The 21,490-nt window shown below is 44.7% G+C and overlaps 1 protein-coding gene across 3 annotated transcripts in view; it reads right to left on the bottom strand.

Annotated features, from left to right (window-relative positions):
• cyp4t8 (cytochrome P450, family 4, subfamily T, polypeptide 8) overlaps nt 1–21,490 on the bottom strand; it is a 167,450-nt gene that overhangs the window by 121,502 nt on the left and 24,458 nt on the right. For all 3 annotated transcript variants that reach the window (XM_070886964.1, XM_070886968.1, XM_070886967.1), the window contains exon 4: nt 13,223–13,350. In XM_070886964.1, coding sequence (XP_070743065.1) covers nt 13,223–13,350 — 128 coding nt within the window. The remainder of the gene's footprint in view (nt 1–13,222; nt 13,351–21,490) is intronic.

The raw sequence follows: 21,490 nt of genomic DNA on the forward strand, positions 1-21,490 counted from the left end.
GAAACAAATTTAAGGAGCTAGGAGCTAAATTAAAAAGTAGGACCTCAAAAGTAGTAATCTCGGGATTGCTACCAGTGCCACGTGATAGTCAGAGTAGGAATCGCAGGATAGCGCAGATGAATACGTGGCTTGAGTAGTGGTGCAGCAGGGAGGGATTCAAATTCCTGGGGCATTGGGACCGGTTCTGGGGGAGGTGGGACCAGTACAAACCGGACGGTCTGCACCTGGGCAGGACCGGAACCAATGTCCTAGGGGGAGTGTTTGCTAGTGCTGTTGGGGAGGATTTAAACTAATATGGCAGGGGGATGGGAACCAATGCAGGGAGACAGAGGGAAACAAAAAGGAGACAAAAGCAAAAGACAGAAAGGAGATGAGGAAAAGTGGAGGGCAGAGAAACCCAAGGCAAAGAACAAAAAGGGCCACTGTACAGCAAAATTCTAAAAGGACAAAGGGTGTTAATAAAACAAGCCTGAAGGCTTTGTGTCTTAATGCAAGGAGTATCCGCAATAAGGTGGATGAATTAATTGTGCAAATAGATGTTAACAAATATGATGTGATTGGGATTATGGAGACGTGGCTCCAGGATGATCAGGGCTGGGAACTCAACATTCAGGGATATTCAACATTCAGGAAGGATAGAATAAAAGGAAAAGGAGGTGGGGTAGCATTGCTGGTTAAAGAGGAGATTAATGCAATAGTTAGGAAAGACATTAGCTTGGATGATGTGGAATCTATATGGGTAGAGCTGCAGAACACCAAAGGGCAAAAAACGTTAGTAGGAGTTGTGTACAGACCTCCAAACAGTAATAGGGATGTTGGGGAGGGCATCAAACAGGAAATTAGGGGTGCATGCAATAAAGGTGTAGCAGTTATAATGGGTGACTTTAATATGCACATAGATTGGGCTAGCCAAACTGGAAGCAATACGGTGGAGGAGGATTTCCTGGAGTGCATAAGGGATGGTTTTCTAGACCAATATGTTGAGGAACCAACTAGGGGGGAGGCCATCTTAGACTGGGTGTTGTGTAATGAGAGAGGATTAATTAGCAATCTCATTGTGCGAGGCCCCTTGGGGAAGAGTGACCATAATATGGTGGAATTCTGCATTAGGATGGAGAATGAAACAGTAATTTCAGAGACCATGGTCCAGAACTTAAAGAAGGGTAACTTTGAAAGTATGAGGCGTGAATTGGCTAGGATAGATTGGCGAATGATACTTAGGGGGTTGACTGTGGATGGGCAATGGCAGACATTTAGAGACCGCATGGATGAATTACAACAATTGTACATTCCTGTCTGGCGTAAAAATAAAAAAGGGAAGGTGGCTCAACCGTGGCTATCTAGGGAAATCAGGGATAGTATTAAAGCCAAGGAAGTGGCATACAAATTGGCCAGAAATAGCAGCGAACCTGGGGACTGGGAGAAATTTAGAACTCAGCAGAGGAGGACAAAGGGTTTGATTAGGGCAGGGAAAATGGAGTACGAGAAGAAGCTTGCAGGGAACATTAAGGCGGATTGCAAAAGTTTCTATAGGTATGTAAAGAGAAAAAGGTTGGTGAAGACAAACGTAGGTCCCCTGCAGTCAGAATCAGGGGAAGTCATAACGGGGAACAAAGAAATGGCAGACCAATTGAACAAGTACTTTGGTTCGGTATTCACTAAGGAGGATACAAACAACCTTCCGGATATAAAAGGGGTCAGAGGGTCTAGTAAGGAGGGGGAACTGAGGGAAATCTTTATTAGTCGGGAAATTGTGTTGGGGAAATTGATGGGATTGAAGGCCGATAAATCCCCAGGGCCTGATGGACTGCATCCTAGAGTACTTAAGGAGGTGGCCTTGGAAATAGCGGATGCATTGACAGTCATTTTCCAACATTCCATTGACTCTGGATCAGTTCCTATGGAGTGGAGGGTAGCCAATGTAATCCCACTTTTTAAAAAAGGAGGGAGAGAGAAAACAGGGAATTATAGACCGGTCAGCCTGACCTCAGTAGTGGGTAAAATGATGGAATCAATTATTAAAGATGTCATAGCAGTGCATCTGGAAAATGGTGACATGATAGGTCCAAGTCAGCATGGATTTGTGAAAGGGAAATCATGCTTGACAAATCTTCTGGAATTTTTTGAGGATGTTTCCAGTAAAGTGGACAAAGGAGAACCAGTTGATGTGGTATATTTGGACTTTCAGAAGGCTTTCGACAAGGTGCCACACAAGAGATTAATGTGCAAAGTTACAGCACATGGGATTGGGGGTAGTGTGCTGACGTGGATTGAGAACTGGTTGTCAGACAGGAAGCAAAGAGTAGGAGTAAACGGGTACTTTTCAGAATGGCAGGCAGTGACTAGTGGAGTGCCGCAAGGTTCTGTGCTGGGGCCCTAGCTGTTTACATTGTACATTAATGATTTAGACGAGGGGATTAAATGCAGTATCTCCAAATTTGCGGATGATACTAAGTTGGGTGGCAGTGTGAGCTGCGAGGAGGATGCTATTAGGCTGCAGAGTGACTTGGATAGGTTAGGTGAGTGGGCAAATGCATGGCAGATGAAGTATAATGTGGATAAATGTGAGGTTATCCACTTTGGTGGTAAAAACAGAGAGACAGACTATTATCTGAATGGTGACAGATTAGGAAAAGGGAAGGTGCAACGAGACCTGGGTGTCATGGTACATCAGTCATTGAAGGTTAGCATGCAGGTACAGCAGGCGGTTAAGAAAGCAAATGGCATGTTGGCCTTCATAGCGAGGGGATTTGAATACAGGGGCAGGGAGGTGTTGCTACAGTTGTACAGGGCCTTGGTGAGGCCACACCTGGAGTATTGTGTACAGTTTTGGTCTCCTAACTTGAGGAAGGACATTCTTGCTATTGAGGGAGTGCAGCGAAGGTTCACCAGACTGATTCCCGGGATGTTTGGACTGACCTATCAAGAAAGATTGGATCAACTGGGCTTGTATTCACTGGAGTTCAGAAGAATGAGAGGGGACCTCATAGAAACGTTTAAAATTCTGACGGGTTTAGACAGGTTAGATGCAGAAAGAATGTTCCCAATGTTGGGGAAGTCCAGAACCAGGGGTCACAGTCTGAGGATAAGGGGTAAGCCATTTAGGACCGAGATGAGGAGAAACTTCTTCACCCAGAGAGTGGTGAACCTGTGGAATTCTCTACCACAGAAAGTAGTTGAGGCCAATTCACTAAATATATTCAAAAGGGAGTTAGATGAAGTCCTTAGTACTCGGGGGATCAAGGGTTATGGCGAGAAAGCAGGAAGGGGGTACTGAAGTTTCATGTTCAGCCATGAACTCATTGAATGGCGGTGCAGGCTAGAAGGGCTGAATGGCCTGCTCCTGCACCTATTTTCTATGTTTCTATGTTTCTATGTAATGCTTGGTTTTGAAAGTTTCCAAAATTACAGTGCATCGATAGCTTTTTTAATGCTACGATGTAATCACTGATACTTTAATCAGACTTTTGATTCCGAATCCCAAAACGATAGCTTTTAGCAATTTCTAACGGTTTGGGGTTATAGTGCTGCTCCAACTTCGTTAAAATTTCTTTAAGCATGGTGTCCTTTGGCTCGTCATGCACAAGCAGATTTACAAGGGTTTCGTATAATACTGGACCTGCCTCTGATAAGTAGATCGCTTTCTTACGTTCCAACACAGCCCGGTTCTGGACTGCATTGTCTTCGATTATGTTATTTGCAATGAAATACATTTCTCGCCAATCCGTATACGCTTTAAAACGTTCCCGGTCGTGTCTATATTCCCCCAAATGTCCGATTACACCTGCCATTTTAATCTCTAGCTGTTCACCCAGTGTGCTGTATTTTACCTTGGATTTTGTAGCTTTTTTCCAAAGACAGAAACTTCCAAAGTCTCTCTGTCGGCTGGCTGAATCCTTCCCCAACAAAATTTAAGCTTTAAATCATCCTAAAAATCCCATCTCGCCGTCAAATGTGATATATTCACAGAGCACAAGCACCTCCGGAAATCTGCCTGATTCTGTTTATTATTAACTATGCAGTTGCAGTACACAATACGTCTACATCCATAGTGTGGAGCTACAAACATTACAAGTTTACAGACATTACACACCGCAACCCTGCTCACCTACCAACAACCTCTAGCAATCAGGACTCATACTTAACATTCATATGCTCCACCTCACACACTTACCAATGATGCAACACTCACACCCACACCTTATACTTTGCACACACTGCCAGCTAGTCAACCATGACAGACACAGAAACCAAACACGTTGCACCACACTCACTGATGCACATCCCCTCTTGCAGGAGAATGTGGCCTACAACTGCAGGCAGCAGGAGCTAACCGGAGGGGGACAAGCGTACCTGCATATCCTAACCCCAGTGGAGGAGACGGTGCTTGGCATTATTGGAGCAGCTGTGACTGAGCCTGTGGTCAGCGATGAGTCTGAAGCCACTGAAGATGATGGTATGGTCATACCTAATCCTGCTCCTCACTTCCCCCTTAGCCCACAATTTCTTCTCACTTACAAGTTGCACATGGTGTAAGCATGCACCTTTTGCTTCCCCCCCTCACCACAAACCTACCCTTGTGGCTTTTTCCTTTCAGTCTCCCAAGAACTACAATCTGATAGGCAGTGATGGAAGAGGAAGACAACACTGATGAAGAAACACCGTCACTCAATCTCACACTCGCTGGCACCAGCTCAAAAACTGGCAATGCGCGCATTGTAGAGGGTAGCATAAAGGCGGGATCTGCACGTGGCGAATCACCGGGCACAAGTAAGCTGCAGCCAGGGCAGGAGGAAAAAGGGTAGTGCAGGTGTCAGCTCCACGGAGGGCGAGGTCACACACGAGTTCTGCTGCACAGGACTCGGATAACGATGTCAATGGGGCATCCTTCAGAAGGCGGCTGATGGGTATACACAATGAAATGTTTGGTTCATTGGTTGGTCAGCCAGAAAGCCTGGATGCAATGTCGAGGAGCATGGAGGAGTCCGGCATCAACCTTGCACTGGGCTTTGTGCAGAGCTTGGAGCTCATCCTCTTCAGCGTAGAAAGTTTGGACAGATCCATGAGCACACTTGTGGACCCAACCATTATGCAGCGTCTGATGGCCGATGTCTCAGCTTCCATTGCAGCACAAGCACAAGCCACCCAATGTCAGAGTGCTGCAGTGGAAGCTCAGACTGAAGTCATGCAGGCTCAGCTTGCTGCCACACAAGCACAGACTGCTGCCATCATGGCTGCACTCAGTGTTGAAAGGGGCTTGGAGGGTGTCACAGCAGTCCATTAATCTGTCCTCCAGCAGATTACTAAGATTACTGAGGTGCTGCCCCAGGAGAGTGCCAGTGGCTCAATGGAGCATGAACCTGTTGTCCTCTCTCAGGATGACAGCATTTGTCCTCCCACCTCTGCTACTCCGCCAGTGCCCTTGCTGTAGCCAGCCCGCTGCTGCCCAAAGTGCAGTCTAAAGCCAGGCCTTCTAGGCCCAGAGCTGCTTGAGGTCATCCTGCAAGGCCATCTGTAGTCTCACTCACTGAAAGTCAGCAGCCTTCCTCCAGGCATGCTGCAGCTACTGGGGTAGAACTGCGTAGATGCACTAGGGCAGGCAAAGGAACACACAAGACAGGCACTAAGGGAATGCACAAGGGTGGTTAATTGACTTTATGTAACATTGAATGGATTAATGGATAAAATTGGTTTGGAGTATTTGTTTTGTGGTGGTTTTTAATTGTAGTACTGTTACCAAGAGGACACTGTGATGGTAAGGTGTGGGACTGTGAATGGGAAATTGAGGTTGTGTTCACTGGTACTGCAGTTGAATCTGTTGATCACAGGCTGCCTGGCCAGAAAGCGGCTGTCTTGGTTGTCTCCTCCCTTCCTTCTCACTCTTGTCGCTGTATAGCTGGTGGCAAGGGCTGTGCCCTCATGATGGCAAGGTTGTGCAGCATGCAGCAGACCACAACGAATCTGGAAACGTGCTCCTCCAGAGTGGCCAGGCAGCGGAAGCGTTGTTTAAGGACCCCAATAGTCTATTTTATCACACTCAATGTGGCAGCATGGGTTTCATTATATGCATGCTGCCCACGTTTGGTTGGGTAGTGCAGCAGAGTCATGAGCCAAGTGGTCAACGGATATGCCTTGTCACCCAGTAGCCAGCCTCTGGTTTGTCATGGTGGCTCAAATGCTGATGGTATAGCGGACTGCTGCAGAATGAAGGCATCATGGCTGCTGCCAGGATTACGGGCACTGACTTGCATGATCCGGAGCATGGTCGCCCACCAACTGGATACTGAGGGAGTGGAATCCCTTCCGGTTGAAGTACATCTTAGTTCACATGCGGTGCTCGGAAAGCAATGCACGTGCAGTCAATGGGTAACCCTGATACATGGGGAAGCCTGCTATCCTGGCAAAGCCTGCTTTTCTCTGGCAAGAGACTGAAATGCATTCACCTCTCTTTGGGTACAGAGCCTCAGTGACAACCTTTATGAAATGGGGAATGGCAAACTGAGAGATGTTGCAAATGAACACAACCCTCCAGCAGGTGGCAGATTTCAGTGAGCATCTCCCTAGTGAAGCGGAGACATCACATGCACTGTTCCATGTGGAGTTTGAAGTAGGAGACGTGCTCCCCGAAGAGCCTGGTGGGTATGGCCTCCTGCAAGAGCCCTCCTTCCCATCTGGCCCTCTTTTATGTCGTCTCTGCTTATTCTCCCTATCCTGCTGCAGGCCAAGGGGGATACAAACTACAGCACGCATGTCTGGGAGCAACTGGTCTGAGCAGAAGCCTTGAAGTAAACTACAGCAGCTTCAAATAAGATACCAAACCAAGAAACACCTCTACAAACTCACCAAGAGCCAGTAGAAATCAATCAGTAACTAACCTGTAAGTAATTGATGATTCCTTTAAATCGCATTGGTGGGGGTTCTTCCTGCTGCTGAACACATGTTCTGATGTGCGAGGTTAAGAGAGGGTGTTAGCTCCAGCGTTGAGGTAAAGAAACTGGCAGCGTTGGCATCAAATCAGCATTGCATGCTGTTTGCCGCTCAGTGCACTCTACATACTCCTGGCGCACTTCCCCTGCACCGCGCAAACAACCTTACCAGAATGGCGTCCAGCATGGCCCGCATCAAAAGTGTGCGCATAGGACGGACGTCATTTGACAAAACGGCACCCATAGCGCTGAAATTGGGTGCTCTGGAGCCCACTCAGCTGTTATTCAGCTGTCAGCTTTTTGTGCCATTAGCTTCTGTGAAACTGTCAGTCAGCTCCTGCTAATTTTGCAGGCTGTAATGCAAGAAAACTATGTTTATGTTTCATTGACACATTTCTGAAACACACCTCAAGGAGCACCAAAACTGTTTTGAATTAGAGGAACCTTCATCATTGGCCACAATGGTGAATAATGGAAATTGGTGAATAATTGTGAATTCCCACACTTGGGTCGTATGGTTTTTTTGGTCACTTAGGTCCTGATATTTAAGAATCTTCAAACTACAAATCTGCACAGGTCGAGTTTTTTTTCTGATGTGGCATGCACATTCCTCCCATAGTTTCAAAACACATATACCCTCGTCCAGAGAGCTTAAGTGCAGGTTGGAAGAGCCAAGAAATGGGAATCCCCAAGTGTTTAGAGTGTTCACAGGGACATGACTGGAGCTTAACCAGGCATAATTGCATAGCCCATCAGCACAGAGCACTGGTGAGCTTCCCACAGTCGGTCCATACCCATTAGGGCCCTGGCTTGCAGGGTTACCTTGAGCTCAATGGGAACAATCCCAACCTCAGTCCCAGGTCTCTCTCTCCAAGTTCCCCCAAGAATCAGCATGGCTGGCTAATCAACAACAATACCAGAGTGTAATGTGTGTCTGTTGGCTCCAGTATCAGATTGCCAAGTTTGCCAGTGATGATGGCCATTGCATCTCATCTTGGAGCCATTTCAACCCCAACAACAGCCCAGTTACTTCCTCCCCAAGTAGGATAGTTACCCGCCATTGTAACTGATGAGAGCAGGTTTGAGCCCTCGCTAGGCAAACAGGTACAAGGAACTCCTTATGAGCAGCTGAACTCACCACTAAATGTGTGACTGCATTGCCACCATCCTTCTGACCACAGCATGGACAAACATACCAAAATCCATCAAATGGTGGTTCCACCAGTTGCAGGGCGAGAGCTCCAGCAACTGCTGCAATCCAATCATGGTCGGCACTGAGCCCTGAATAAATTAGTATTCCCATACTCAGCCTGCAGGCAATACCTTCCAGCAACCGTCATCCCAAGTCTCAGTTTCCTCATCAAGCATGCAATGGACATCTGCCTTCAGCATGATGGAAGAATACCATCAACATGCCAACTACCTTGACGTTCTAGGTTTACTTGTCACCAACTGCTTAATTGAGCTTCTCATGAGGGGGTTTAGCAAGGAGACATTCTCAGTGAATCGATTCCCTTCTAGGGAACTCAGTTACAGCTTGATGTAGGTCGAAGCCCTCTTTCCCTGTAATTCTTTTCCTTTCTGCCATAGATTAATCTCACATTTTCTGGATTTTGCATTTGAACTTGAATAAGCTTCTTCGTTGCACACCTGGGAGATCTGGATACGAGATGTTTGAGTATGTCTTTTAAGCCACAAACTTGATCTATACTGGGGCTTTGCCATCATTGAAGAAAGGCAAGACCAAAGTGTCCTACACCCCATCTCAGCACTGTCCCAAAGCACTATGTCCAGGCTGAAGACAGTATCCTTCATGGATCCATGTTCTAATGTGAATCAACAATTGGACCGCTTGTATTTTCCAGCCAATGTATTTAAGATGCCCCCTTGAGCCACACAAAGCCATTATTAACCACCATGATATCTCTGATCCATTGTTCAAGATAGTGAATACAGTGCACTGGATTTCCAGATGAGTCCATCAATAACATAATATCCACAAAAAGGAGCACAACAAATTTTCAGAAATGCCTGAAACAGATACTCCAATGAATTAAAAAAAAATGCCATCCAAAACATCTTGGACATATCTTAAGACCCAACACACCTTACATGTTTTTTTAAAAAACATTTATTCTTTTACAGGATGTGGGTGTCACTGGCAAGGCAGGCATTTATTACCCATCTCTAATTGCCTTTAAGAAGGTGGTGGTGAAACATAATAGAAACATAGAAAATAGGTGCAGGAGTAGGCCATTCAGCCCTTCGAGCCTGCACCGCCATTCAATGAGTTCATGGCTGAACATGCAACTTCAGTACCCCATTCCTGCTTTCTCGCCATACCCCTTGATCCCCCTAGTAGTAAGGACTACATCTAACTCCTTTTTGAATATATTTAGTGAATTGGCCTCAACAACTTTCTGTGGTAGAGAATTCCACAGGTTCACCACTCTCTGGGTGAAGAAGTTTCTCCTCATCTCGGTCCTAAATGGCTTACCCCTTATCCTTAGACTGTGACCCCTGGTTCTGGACTTCCCCAACATTAATAAGAACATAAGAACATAAGAATTAGGAACAGGAGTAGGCTATCTAGCCCCTCGAGCCTGCTCCACCACCCAACAAGATCATGGCTGATCTGGCCGTGGACTCAGCTCCACTTACCCGCCCGCTCCCCATAACCCTTAATTCCCTTATTGGTTAAAAATCTATCTATCTGTGATTTGAATATATTCAATGAGCTAGCCTCAACTGCTTCCTTGGGCAGAGAATTCCACAGATTCACAACCCTCTGGGAGAAGAAATTCCTTCTCAACTCGGTTTTAAATTGGCTCCCCCGTATTTTGAGGCTGTGCCCCCTAGTGAGCTGCCTTCTTGAACTGCTGCAGTCCTGTGGTGAATGTACTTCCCCAGTGTTGACTTTGTTGCAACGGGTTGGTACAACGGAGTGGCTTGCTAGGCCATTTCAAAGGGAAGTTAAGAGTCAACCACATTGCTGTGGGTCTGAAGTCACATATAGGCCAGACTGGGTAAGGGTGGCAGGTTTCCTTCCCTAAAAAAGGACATTAGGTGAACCAGATTGGTTTTTACGACAATCAATTCATGATCACCATTAATGATACTAGCTTTTCCATTCCAGATTTTTTTTTTAATTAACTAAATTTAAATCCCCCAGCTGCCGTGGTGGGATTTGAACTCCCATCTCCGCATTATTACTCCAGGCCTCTGGATTACTGGTCCAGTAAGATAGTCACTATGCTACTGTACCCCTTAACATTATGTATAATAGAAATATCCAGGCACAGGAAGTACAATCCGAGCAGCTCAAATTGAATTTAACATTTCTTGTCCTGCGAGGTTGATTTATGTCACATAGGCAAAGATTGATACTGGATGTTTTATGCAAGGCTTTGTCTCATCAAAATTCTGCTGGATGATTAGGAATGTACATTATTGGAGGTTCCACTGTAGCTTATTGATATCAATGAATACTGCAAAGCATGCACTTCATACCCAAGGCCAGCATTTATTGCCCATCCCCAACTGCCCTCGAGAAGGTGGTGGTGAGCCGCCTTCTTGAACCACTGCAGTCCTGTGGTGAAGTTACTCCCACAGTGCTGACTTTGTTGCAACGGGTTGGTACAAATGAATGAAATGGCCTAGCAAACCAGAGGGCAGTTAAGGGTCAACCACATTGCTGTTTAGCATCAGCTGTGGTTCAGTGGGTAGCACACTCGCCTGAGTCAGAAGGTTGAGTTCAAGTCCCACTCCAGGAACTTGAGCACATAAAAATCTAAGCTGACACTCCAGTGCAGTGCTGAGGGAGTGCTGCACTGTTGGAGGTGGCCTCTTTCAGATGAGACATTAAACCGAGGTCCCGTCTGCCCTCTCAGGTGGACGTAAAAGATCCCATGGCACTATCTCCAAGAAGAGCAGGGGAGTTATCCCCAGTCTCTCAATATTTATCCCTCAAATCAAAACAAAAAAACATTATCTGGTCATTATCACATTGTTGTTTGTGGGAGTTTGCTGTGCGCAAGTTGACTGCCGCGTTACCCATATTACAACAGTGACTACACTTCAAAAGTATTGGCTATAAAACGCTTTGAGATGTCCAATGGTTGTGAAAGGCGCTATATAAATGCAAGTCTTTCTTTCTTTTTTGGTCTGGAGTCACATATAGGCCAGACCAGGCAAGGACAGCACATTTCCTCCCTTTAAGAACATTAGTGAACCAGATGGGTTTTCACGACATTTCCGATAGTTTCAGGGTTACCATTACTGATACTAGATTTTTATTCCAGATTTATTTAACTGGATTTAAATTCCCCAGCTGCTGTGGTGGGATTTGAACTCATGTCCCCAGATCATTAGTCCTCTGGACTACTAATCCAGTAACAGAAGCACTATGCTACCATACCCTGTAATTATGTGCTCCGCCCCACCGTTAGTCTTTAGGCCATGCAGATATTATGAAGGACTTTGAGGATCTGTGTCTTCATTGACTTCCATTCACTAAGGAAGCCCTGAATCAACCATGCCACCTTCTACACGATGACCAGTAGTCCAGAAGAAGAAATGAACAACTCTGCCAATGGCTTCAATGGTACAGCACACAACTTTTTGCCACTGACTCCTTCCAAGCTACTAATGCACCATCAACCAGCATGCCTTATAGTCCTGCATACAAGTCATTGACACCATCTTCTGCAAAGCTGCGAAATCATCCATTTTGAAGTGACTACTAATCGGTAGCATGACATGGCCATTCAATTTTGGTTTCTCTAAAGTTCAGGAGGCAATAAATAGCTCTTCCAATAGTATGTGATTTGGAAGCTATATTTAAGCCTTGAGAAAATATAGACAACCCTTGCAAACAACACGTAAGGATTTTTTTCAATTCTGTACAAGATTGCATTTGAAATTGTATTGCAGTGTGTCAGCGCTGTGTGCAGGTTGGTAATCATCCACTGCCCTTTACAGTTTATCTTTTAGATATCTGCACACTTCCCTCAGTCAGGTTTAGAAGAATTCATGCACAATAAATTACTTAAAACATACGCAACTTTATTTCTTTTCTTGTCCAGATACTTTCAGGGGAAACATTAAGTAAATTGCCCAAAATTTCAACAGTTGACCTTTGCACCCTGTTAATAACTCATCTCATTGACCAGAAAATTTATCTGATGATTTACAGAAGTCAACAAAGGTCTGCACTCCTGTTTAATTCTCCCTTCCCAGATGGCAGGAACACAAATACAAAACATAAAATAAAACTGAATTCTTGTGTGGGCTGCTGCATGTTTACCACTCAGTTTTACAATGGATTTGCCAGTTGCTCTTCAGTAATGATCCTTTTCTCACTGGTACCTACTGACTGCAGGAATAGAATAGAACAGTCAGAGCAGATGATAGCAATTCCTCCTTTGTACCATATTTGATAGGTTTCGAGAAAGAATGGTGTCAGTCGTAGCTCAGTGGGCAGCATTCTCGTTTGAGAAAGTTGTGGGTTCAAGTCCCACTCCAGGTACTTGAGCACAAAAGTCTAGGCTGATACTCTAATGCAGTGTTGAGGGAGTGCTGCATTGTTAGCGGTGGCATCTTTCGAATCAGATGTTAAACCGAGGCCCCGTCTGCTCTCAGGTGGACGTAAAAGATTCCTTGGCACTATTTTGAAGAGTAGGGGAGTTATCCCGCTCTCCGAGCCAATATTTATCCCTCAGTCAATATAAAGAAGATTATCTGGTCATTATCACATTGCTGTTTGAGCGAGCTTGCTGTGCAAAATTGGCTCCCGCGTTTCCTACATTACAATAGTGACTACACTTCAAAAGTACTTCATTGACTGTAAAGCGCTTTGGGATGTCCTGAGGTCTTGAATGGCGCTAAAAAAATGCAAGTCTTTCTTTCTAACAGTACATAGAGTCATAGAGTCTCCCTTTTCCCTCTAAGGCTGGAGTTGGTTCAGTTGTGAGGCAGGACACTGCAGTATATTTATATAGCTTTTACAAGGGGTGGTGGGGAGAGTTACATCTAGCCTGTACTTCATCACTGAACTGAATGTCCCTTATTCAACAGCACTATTACTTGTTTCAGGTACCATTACTGTATAATATAGCAAGGGGAAAAAAAAACAATGTAAACTATGCAATTAGTGAAAATACTCTTTACCAGATAAAATTATTAAGTGATTATTGGAAAATAAAGCATAAAATAATTTTAAAAGTTTAAAACCAGAAGGGAACAAATAAATCACCACAAGTTAAACATTATCATCAAAGTCTCCCAATAGAACATACCAGCATGATTTTGGTGGAGTCTGCAACCAGTCTCACGTATGGTTTCAAAACATCGTAGTGAAATCCAGGCGTTAACAGTCGTCGATGGCGGAACCATTTCTGTCCAGCACTCACCAGTAAACCCTCACCTGGGAATCAAAGATATTCACTCCTAAAAACCATCAATTTTTAACTTAAATATTTCCAAATGTGTGAAATTAATGGCGCCTTTCCCTGGCATTTTTCAGTGACTCAGTGAACAAATGTACTACCCATACTATCCATTTGGTTGAGTCATACAGACCAAGTTCAATCATTAATCTCTATTGAAATTGCTGATTATCAGTTAGGTTGGTGGTTGGGGCATTACAATTGGCTTCAGTGTCCTTTAACTAAACAAGAAAAAACTAAACAAGGTGATTGCTCGCAACTGCAATGGTGTCATATGGGAGCAGGATTTAGTTTAGATAGGATGCCCTACATTATTGCAAACAATCGCTATCTAGAATCACACTTGGGAGAGGTACTTCAAGGTAGGCGATATACATGGGGAGAACTACAAACAAAAGCAGTCTAGTTGACAGACATGAGCATATCATTTTGTTTCAAAAATATTTGTGCTCCCTTCTGAGGGACATGTTCCACAGGCTAGGAACCTACCTATTCGGATATAAAACGTGTTTAGAAATTGTGTCCCTCAAAAATCGAGGGGTTAAGGTATAGTGCTAACCTATACAGAAAAAAAGTCCCAGGTTCAATTGCATTGTGCTGATGTAGCTGATTGCAGCTGGGCTACTGTTGGCCACTACAATTGGCCTCAGCAACCCTGTGCTAGGGAGGGGAATAAATCTCAAATGCGCCTCCTGATTTCTATCCAGTTACTCATGCTCAAAGAGGGGCATGCACAGATGTTGGGCAAGTATAAGACTTGGCTCTGCCAAGATATCCCCTCCATACTCAAATCCTGCTAATGCTCACTGTCTTGACCAGAGCATGAATAGCCATTTGGTGAGGTACTGGAAGGCATTGGTAGGAGTGGAACTGTAACCCAGCAAGCGTGAGCATCTTCAGGCAAGTAGGTGAGAACGCTTGGCTGAATAAAAAAAAAACTACAAACTTTTGTTGATAAGGAAGTGCATCTCCTCAGAGTTTTGTCAAAGAGACAAGCCTCACGTATTCAAACATGCAACTAGAATGGAGTTGGCGACTCAGGATGGACAATCTGGCCCTAGAGGAAAGAAACTGTCCAGCCTTTAAACCAAATTATTCACGTGAATTAGTAGTTTGAGATTACCAAGGGTGGGATAGCTAGTTCCACATTTCCCAGAAAAACTGAGGTCATAGTATTTCATGGAGTATTTGATGATTTTTGCCTGTAGTTATCTAACTAATTTTCAATTTATAACCAGTTATCCATTCAATAATATTTAGCAGCTGTCTGTACCACAATTTTTACTAATTAATGTGTAGAGGGACATTGCTTTTAATATTCATTCTTGGGATGTGGGCATCGCTGGTAAGGCCAGCATTTATTGCCCATCTCAATTTGGCCTCGAGAAGGTGATGGCGAGTTGCCTTCTTGAACCGCAATTCATTCCTGGGATGTGGGCATCGCTGTCAAGACCAGCATTTATTACCCATCCCTATTTGGCCTCGAGAAGGTGAGCTGTCATCTTGAACTACTGTAGTGTATGTGGTGAAGGTGCTCCCATAATGCTGTTAGGGAGAGAGTTCCAGGATTTTAATCCAGTGATAAAGGAATGTTCCCAACCACCACCCCCCCACCGCCCCTTTCCCCTCCTTCCAGCTTCCCATTGACTTCCATTTTACCATGGCTCTTTGATTCCACACTCGGCCAAATGCTGCCTTGATGTCAAGGACAGTCACTCTCACCTCACCTCTGGAATTCAACACTTTTATTCATGGAGCAAGGATGTCTTACTACAACTATACAGGGCCTTGGTGAGACCGCACCTGGAGTATTGTGTGCAGTTTTGGTCTCCTTACCAAAGAAAGGATATACTTGCCATAGAGAGAGTGCAGCGAAAGTTAACCAGACCGATTCCTGGGATGGCAGGACTGTCGTATGAGGAGAGATTGGGTCAACTAGGCCTGTATTCAATAGAGTTCACTAGGATCTCATTGAAACATAAAATTCTGACTGGGTTGAATAGACTAGATGCAGGGAAGATGTTTCCCCTGGCTGGGAAGTCTAGAACAAGGGGTCACAGTCTCAGGATACGGAGTAGGAAATTTAGGATCGAGATGAGGAGAAATTTTTTCACTCAGAGGGTGGAGAACCTGTGGAATTCTCTACCACAAAAGGCTGTAGAGGCCAATTCATTGAATTTATTTAAGAGGGATATAGATAGATTTCTAGAAACAAAAAGATATCAAAGTGTATGGGGAAAAAGCAGGAATATGGTGTTGAGATAGAGGATCAGCCATGATCATATTGAATGGCAGTGCAGACTCGAAGGGCCGAATGGTCTACTACTGCTACTATTTTCTATCTTTCTATGTTTCTATGTTTGGACCAAGACTGTAATGAGATCTGGAGCCAAGTGTTCCTGGCAGAACCCAAACGGAGCATTGGTGAGGTCATTGGTAAGTGCTGCTTGATACCATTGTCAACTACACCTTCCATCACTTGGCTGATGTTTGAGAGTAGACTGATGGGGCAGCAATTGGCCAGATTGGATTTGTCCTGCTTCTTGTGGACAGGACATACCTGGGCAGTTTACCACATTGTCGGGTAGATGTCAGTGTTGTAGCTATACTGTAACACCTTGGCTAGAGGTGTGGCTAGTTCTTGAGCACAAGTCTTCAGTACAACAGCAGGGATGTTATTGGGGCCCATAGCCTTTGCTGTATCCAGTGCGCTCAGCTGTTTCTTGATATCACATGGAGTGAATCAAATTAGCTGAAGACTGGCTTCTGTGATGGTGGAGACCTCAGGAAGAGGCCAAGATGAATCGTCCACTCAACACTTCTGGTTGAAGATGGTTGCAAATGCTTCAGTCTTGTCTTTTGCACTCACGTGCTCGGCCCCGCCATCATTGAGGATGAGGATATTCATGGAGCCTCCTCCTCCCCCTGTTAGTTGTTTAATTGTCCACCACCATTCATGAGTGGATGTGGCAGAACTGCATATCTTTGATCTGATCAATTGGTTGTGGGATCGCTTAGCTGTCCATAGTGTGCTGCTTCCTCTATTTAGCATGCATGTAGTCCTGTGTTGCAACTTTCCCAGGTTGACACCTCATTTTTTTTTTTAGGCACACCTGGTGTTGCTCCTGCCATGCTCTCCTAGACTCCTCATTGAACCAGGGTTAGTCCCCTGGTTTGTTGGCAATAGTAGAGTGAGGGATATGCCGGGCCATGAGGTTACAATTCTGCTGCTGTTGATGGCCCACAGCGCCTTATGGATGCCCAGTTTTGAGCTGCTAGATCTGTTCTGAATCTATCTCATTTAGCGCAGTGGTAGTGCCACACAACCGATGAAGGTTGTCCTCAGTGTGAAGATGGGACTTCGTTTCCACAAGGACAGTGCGGTGCTCACTGCTACCAATACTGTCATGGACAGATGCATCTGCAACAGGTAGATTAGGAAGGATGAGGTCAAATAGGTTTTTCCCCTTGTGTTGGTTCTCTCACCACCTGCCGCAGTTTGGCAGCTATGTCATAGAAACATAGAAAATAGGGGCAGGAGTAGGCCATTCGGCCCTTCGAGCCTGCACCGCCATTCAATGAGTTCATGGCTGAACATGCAACTTCAGTACCCCATTCCTGCTTTCTCACCATACCCCTTGATCCCCCTAGTAGTAAGCACTACATCTAACTCCTTTTTGAATATATTTAGTGAATTGGCCTCAACAACTTTCTGTGATAGAGAATTCCACAGGTTCACCACTCTCTGGGTGAAGAAGTTTCTCCTCATCTCGGTCCTAAATTGCTTACCCCTTATCCTTAGACTGTGACCTCTGGTTCTGGACTTCCCCAACATTGGAAACATTCTTCCTGCATCTAACCTGTGTAAACCCGTCAGAATTTTAAACGTTTCGATGAGATCCCCTCTCATTCTTCTGAACTCCAGTGAATACAAGCCCAGTTGATCCAGTCTTTCTTGATATGTCAGTCCAAACATCCCGGGAATCAGTCTGGTGAACCTTCGCTGCACTCCCTCAATAGCAAGAACATCCTTCCTCAAGTTACGAGGCCAAAACTGTACACAATACTCCAGGTGTGGCCTCACCAAGGCCCTGTACAACTGTAATAACACCGCCCTGCCCATGTACTCAAATCCCCTCGCTATGAAGGCCAACATGCCACTTGCTTTCTTAACCTGCTGTACCTGCATGTCAACTTTCAATGACTGATGTACCATGACACCCAGGTCTCGTTGCACCTTCTCTTTTCCTAATCTGTCACCATTCAGATAATAGTCTGTCTCTGTATTTACCACCAAAGTGGATAACCTCACATTTATCCACATTATACTTCATCTGCCATGCATTTGCCCACTCACCTAACCTATCCAAGTCACTCTGCAGCCTCACAGCATCCTCCTCGCGGCTCACACTGCCACCCAACTTAGTGTCATCCGCAAATTTGGAGATACATTTAATCCCCTCGTCTAAATCATTAATGTAAAATGTAAACAGCTGGGGCCCCAGCACAGAACCTTGCGGTACCCCACTAGTCACTGCCTGCCATTCTGAAAAGTACCCATTTACTCCTACTCTTTGCTTCCTGTCTGCCAATCAGTTCTCAATCCATGTCAGCACACTACCCCCAATCCCATGTGCTTTAACTTTGCACATTAATCTCTTGTGTGGGACCTTTCGAAAGCCTTCTGAAAGTCCAAATGCACCACATCAACTGGTTCTCCCTTGTCCACTCTACTGGAAACATCCTCAAAAAATTCCAGAAGATTTGTCAAGCATGATTTCCCTTTCACAATTCCTGCTGACTTGGACCTATCATGTCACCTCTTTCCAAATGTGCTGCTATGATATTCTTAATAATTGATTCCATCATTCTACCCACTACCGATGTCAGGCTGACCGGTCTATAATTCCCTATTTTCTCTCTCCCTCCTTTTTTAAAAAGTGGGGTTACATTGGCTCCCTCCACTCCATAGGAACTGATCCAGAGTCTATGGAATGTTGGAAAATGACTGTCAATGCATCCGCTATTTCCAAGGCCATCTCCTTAAGTTCTCTGGGATGCAGACCATCAGGCCCTGGGGATTTTTCGGCCTTCAATCCCATCAATTTCCCCAACACAATTTCCCGACTAATAAGGATTTCCCTCAGTTCCTCCTTCTTACTAGACCCTCTGACCCCTTTTATATCCGGAAGGTTGTTTGTGTCCTCCTTAGTGAATATCGAACCAAAGTACTTGTTCAGTTGGTCTGCCACTTCTTTTTTCCCCATTATGACTTCCCCTAATTCTGACTGCAGTGGACCTACATTTGTCTTTACTAACCTTTTTCTCTTTACATATCTATAGAAGCTTTTGCAGTCCGTTTGAATGTTCCCTGCAAGCTTCCTCTCGTACTCTATTTTCCCTGCCCTAATCAAACCCTCTGTCCTCCTCTGCTGAGTTCTACATTTCTCGCAGTCCCTGGGTTCGTTGCTATTTCTGGCCAATTTTATGCCACTTCCTTGGCTTTAATACTATCCCTGATTTCCCTTGCAAGCCACGGTTGAGCTACCTTCCCTTTTTTATTTTTACACCAGACAGGGATGTACAATTGTTGTAGTTCATCCATGCGGTCTCTAAATGTCTTCCATTGCCCATCCACAGTCAACCCCTTAAGTATCATTCGCCAACCTATCCTAGCCAATTCACGCCTCATACCTTCAAAGTTACCCTTCTTTAAATTCTGGACCATGGTCTCTGAATTAACTGTTTCATTCTCCATCCTAATGTAGAATTCCAACATATTATGGTCACTCTTCCCCAAGGGGCCTCGCACAATGAGTTTGCTAATTAATCCTCTCTCATTACACAGCACCCAGTCCAAGATGGCCTCCCCCTTAGTTAGTTCTTCGACATATTGGTCTAGAAAACCATCCCTTATGCACTCCAGGAAATCCTCCTGCACCGTATTGCTTCCAGTTTGGTGAGCCCAATCTATATGCATATTAAAGTGACTCATGATAACTGCTGCACCTTTATTGCATGCACCCCTAATTTACTGTTTGATGCCCTCCCTAACATCACTATTACTGTTTGGAGGTCTGTACACAACTCCCACTAAGGTTTTTTTGCCCTTTGGTGTTCTGCAGCTCTACTCATATAGATTCCACATCATCCAAGCTAATGTCCTTCCTAACTATTGCATTATGTCCTTCCTAACTATTTTGGTCAATTTGGTCAATAGTGGCGCAACTGAGCCACTCTTGGTGATGGGCTTTGAAGTCCCCCACCCAGAGTACTTGCTACCTTCAGTGCTTCTTCCAAGCGGTGCTCAACATGGAGGAGTATTGATTCATCATCTGAGGGAGGGCAGTAGGTGGTAATCAGCAGCAGGATTCCTTGCCCCTGATGCCATGAGATTTCGTTGGGTCCAGAGTCAATGTTGATTACTCCTGTGGCCGCTTTCTTTTTTGACTGTTTACTACTGTGCTGCCACCTCTGGTGGGTGTGTCCTGCCAATGGGACAGGACGTATCCAGGGATGGTGATGGAGGAGTCTGAGCCATTGGCTGAAAGATATGATTCTGTAATTCTATGTCAGGCTGTTGTTTGACCAGTCTGTGGGACAACTCTCCCAATGTTGGCACAATTTCCCAGATGTTAGTGAGGAGGACTTTGCAGGGTTGACTGGGCTGGGTGTGCCTTTGTTGCGTCTGAAGCAGATGCCTAGATCGATGCTGGGGTGGTCCGTCTGGTTTTATTCTTACTGATTTTCACACTAGTTTGGTTGCTAGGTCATTTCAGAGAGCAGTTAAGAGTCAACCACATAACTGTCAGTCTGGAGGCACATATAGGCCAGACCAGGTAAGGACAGCCGATTTCCTTTCCGAAAGGATATTAGTAAACCCATAGTTTCATGGTCACCATTACGGATACTAGCTTTTTATTCCAGATTTATATAATTAACTTAATTTAAAGTCCCCAGCTGCCATGGTGGGATTTTAACTCAGTTCTCCAGATCATTGGTTCAGGCCTCTGGATTATTAGTCCAATAACATAACTACTATGTTGCCATACCCTCAAGTCTATGTCCCATTCCAGGACTTGAGCAGATAACCTAGGCTGGCACTTCAGTGTAGTCATTTAGATGCTGCCTTTCAGATGAAGGAGCTAACATTAAACCAGGTTCAGGTACACAAAGAATTCAAATGGTGCTATTCAAAGAGCAAAACATTCTTCTGGAGGCCTGGTCAACATTCCTCCCTCAAACAGGGAGCAGGATGTTACAAGTCAGACTAAGTGAGTGGGTAAAAATAAAGCAGATGGAGTTCAATGTGAGGAAACGGCAGTTAACTTACTTTGGACCGAAAACAAATTGGAATATTTTCTTGGTGAGAGACTAGAAGCTACTGTGGAGGGACAAAGGTTGTCCTTGTACACAAGTCATTGAAAGCTAGTGCACAGGTACAACAAGCTATCAAAAAGGCAAATGGAATGTTGACATTTATCTCAAAGGGGTTGAAATGAGGAAGTGATGCTTCAGTTGTACCGTCTTGATCAGATTCTATCTAGGGTTGAGTTTTATACACCAGACCACAGGAAACATGTTGGCCTTGGAAGGTGTCCAGCTCGGATTCACCAGGACGATACCAAGGATAAAGGATTAAATCACGAGGACAGGTTACATAAACTTGTTTTTTATTCCCTTGAGTTTACAAAGTGGTGGGATCTAATCAAGGTGCTTAAAATGATAAAGAGATTCAATAGGGCAGACAGAGAAACTATTTCCTCTGGTGGGGAATCCAGAAGAGAGCACAATCTTAAAATTAGAGGTAGGCCATTTAGGAGTGAAATCAGGAAGCTTGGTTTAAAATGCAAAAGGTGATGAAATCTGGAACTCTCCCAAAAGGCTAGGCCAATTAAAATTTAAGACTTGAGGTCGATACAATTTTGTTTGGCAAGGGTATCAAAGTGATAGGAATCAACAGGGGTAAATTGAGGCAAGATGTAGATCATCCATTGTCTAAATGAATGGCGGAATAGGCTTGAGTGACTTCTCCTGTTTCTATGTCCCTTGAGAAAAATGGCTTGTTTCATTGCTGTAACATTCTATGATGCATCTCGTTTTTCAATAAAAATAGCG

This window comes from Pristiophorus japonicus, chromosome 8 (assembly GCF_044704955.1).
Source record: "Pristiophorus japonicus isolate sPriJap1 chromosome 8, sPriJap1.hap1, whole genome shotgun sequence".
NCBI classification, from domain to species: domain Eukaryota; kingdom Metazoa; phylum Chordata; class Chondrichthyes; family Pristiophoridae; genus Pristiophorus; species Pristiophorus japonicus.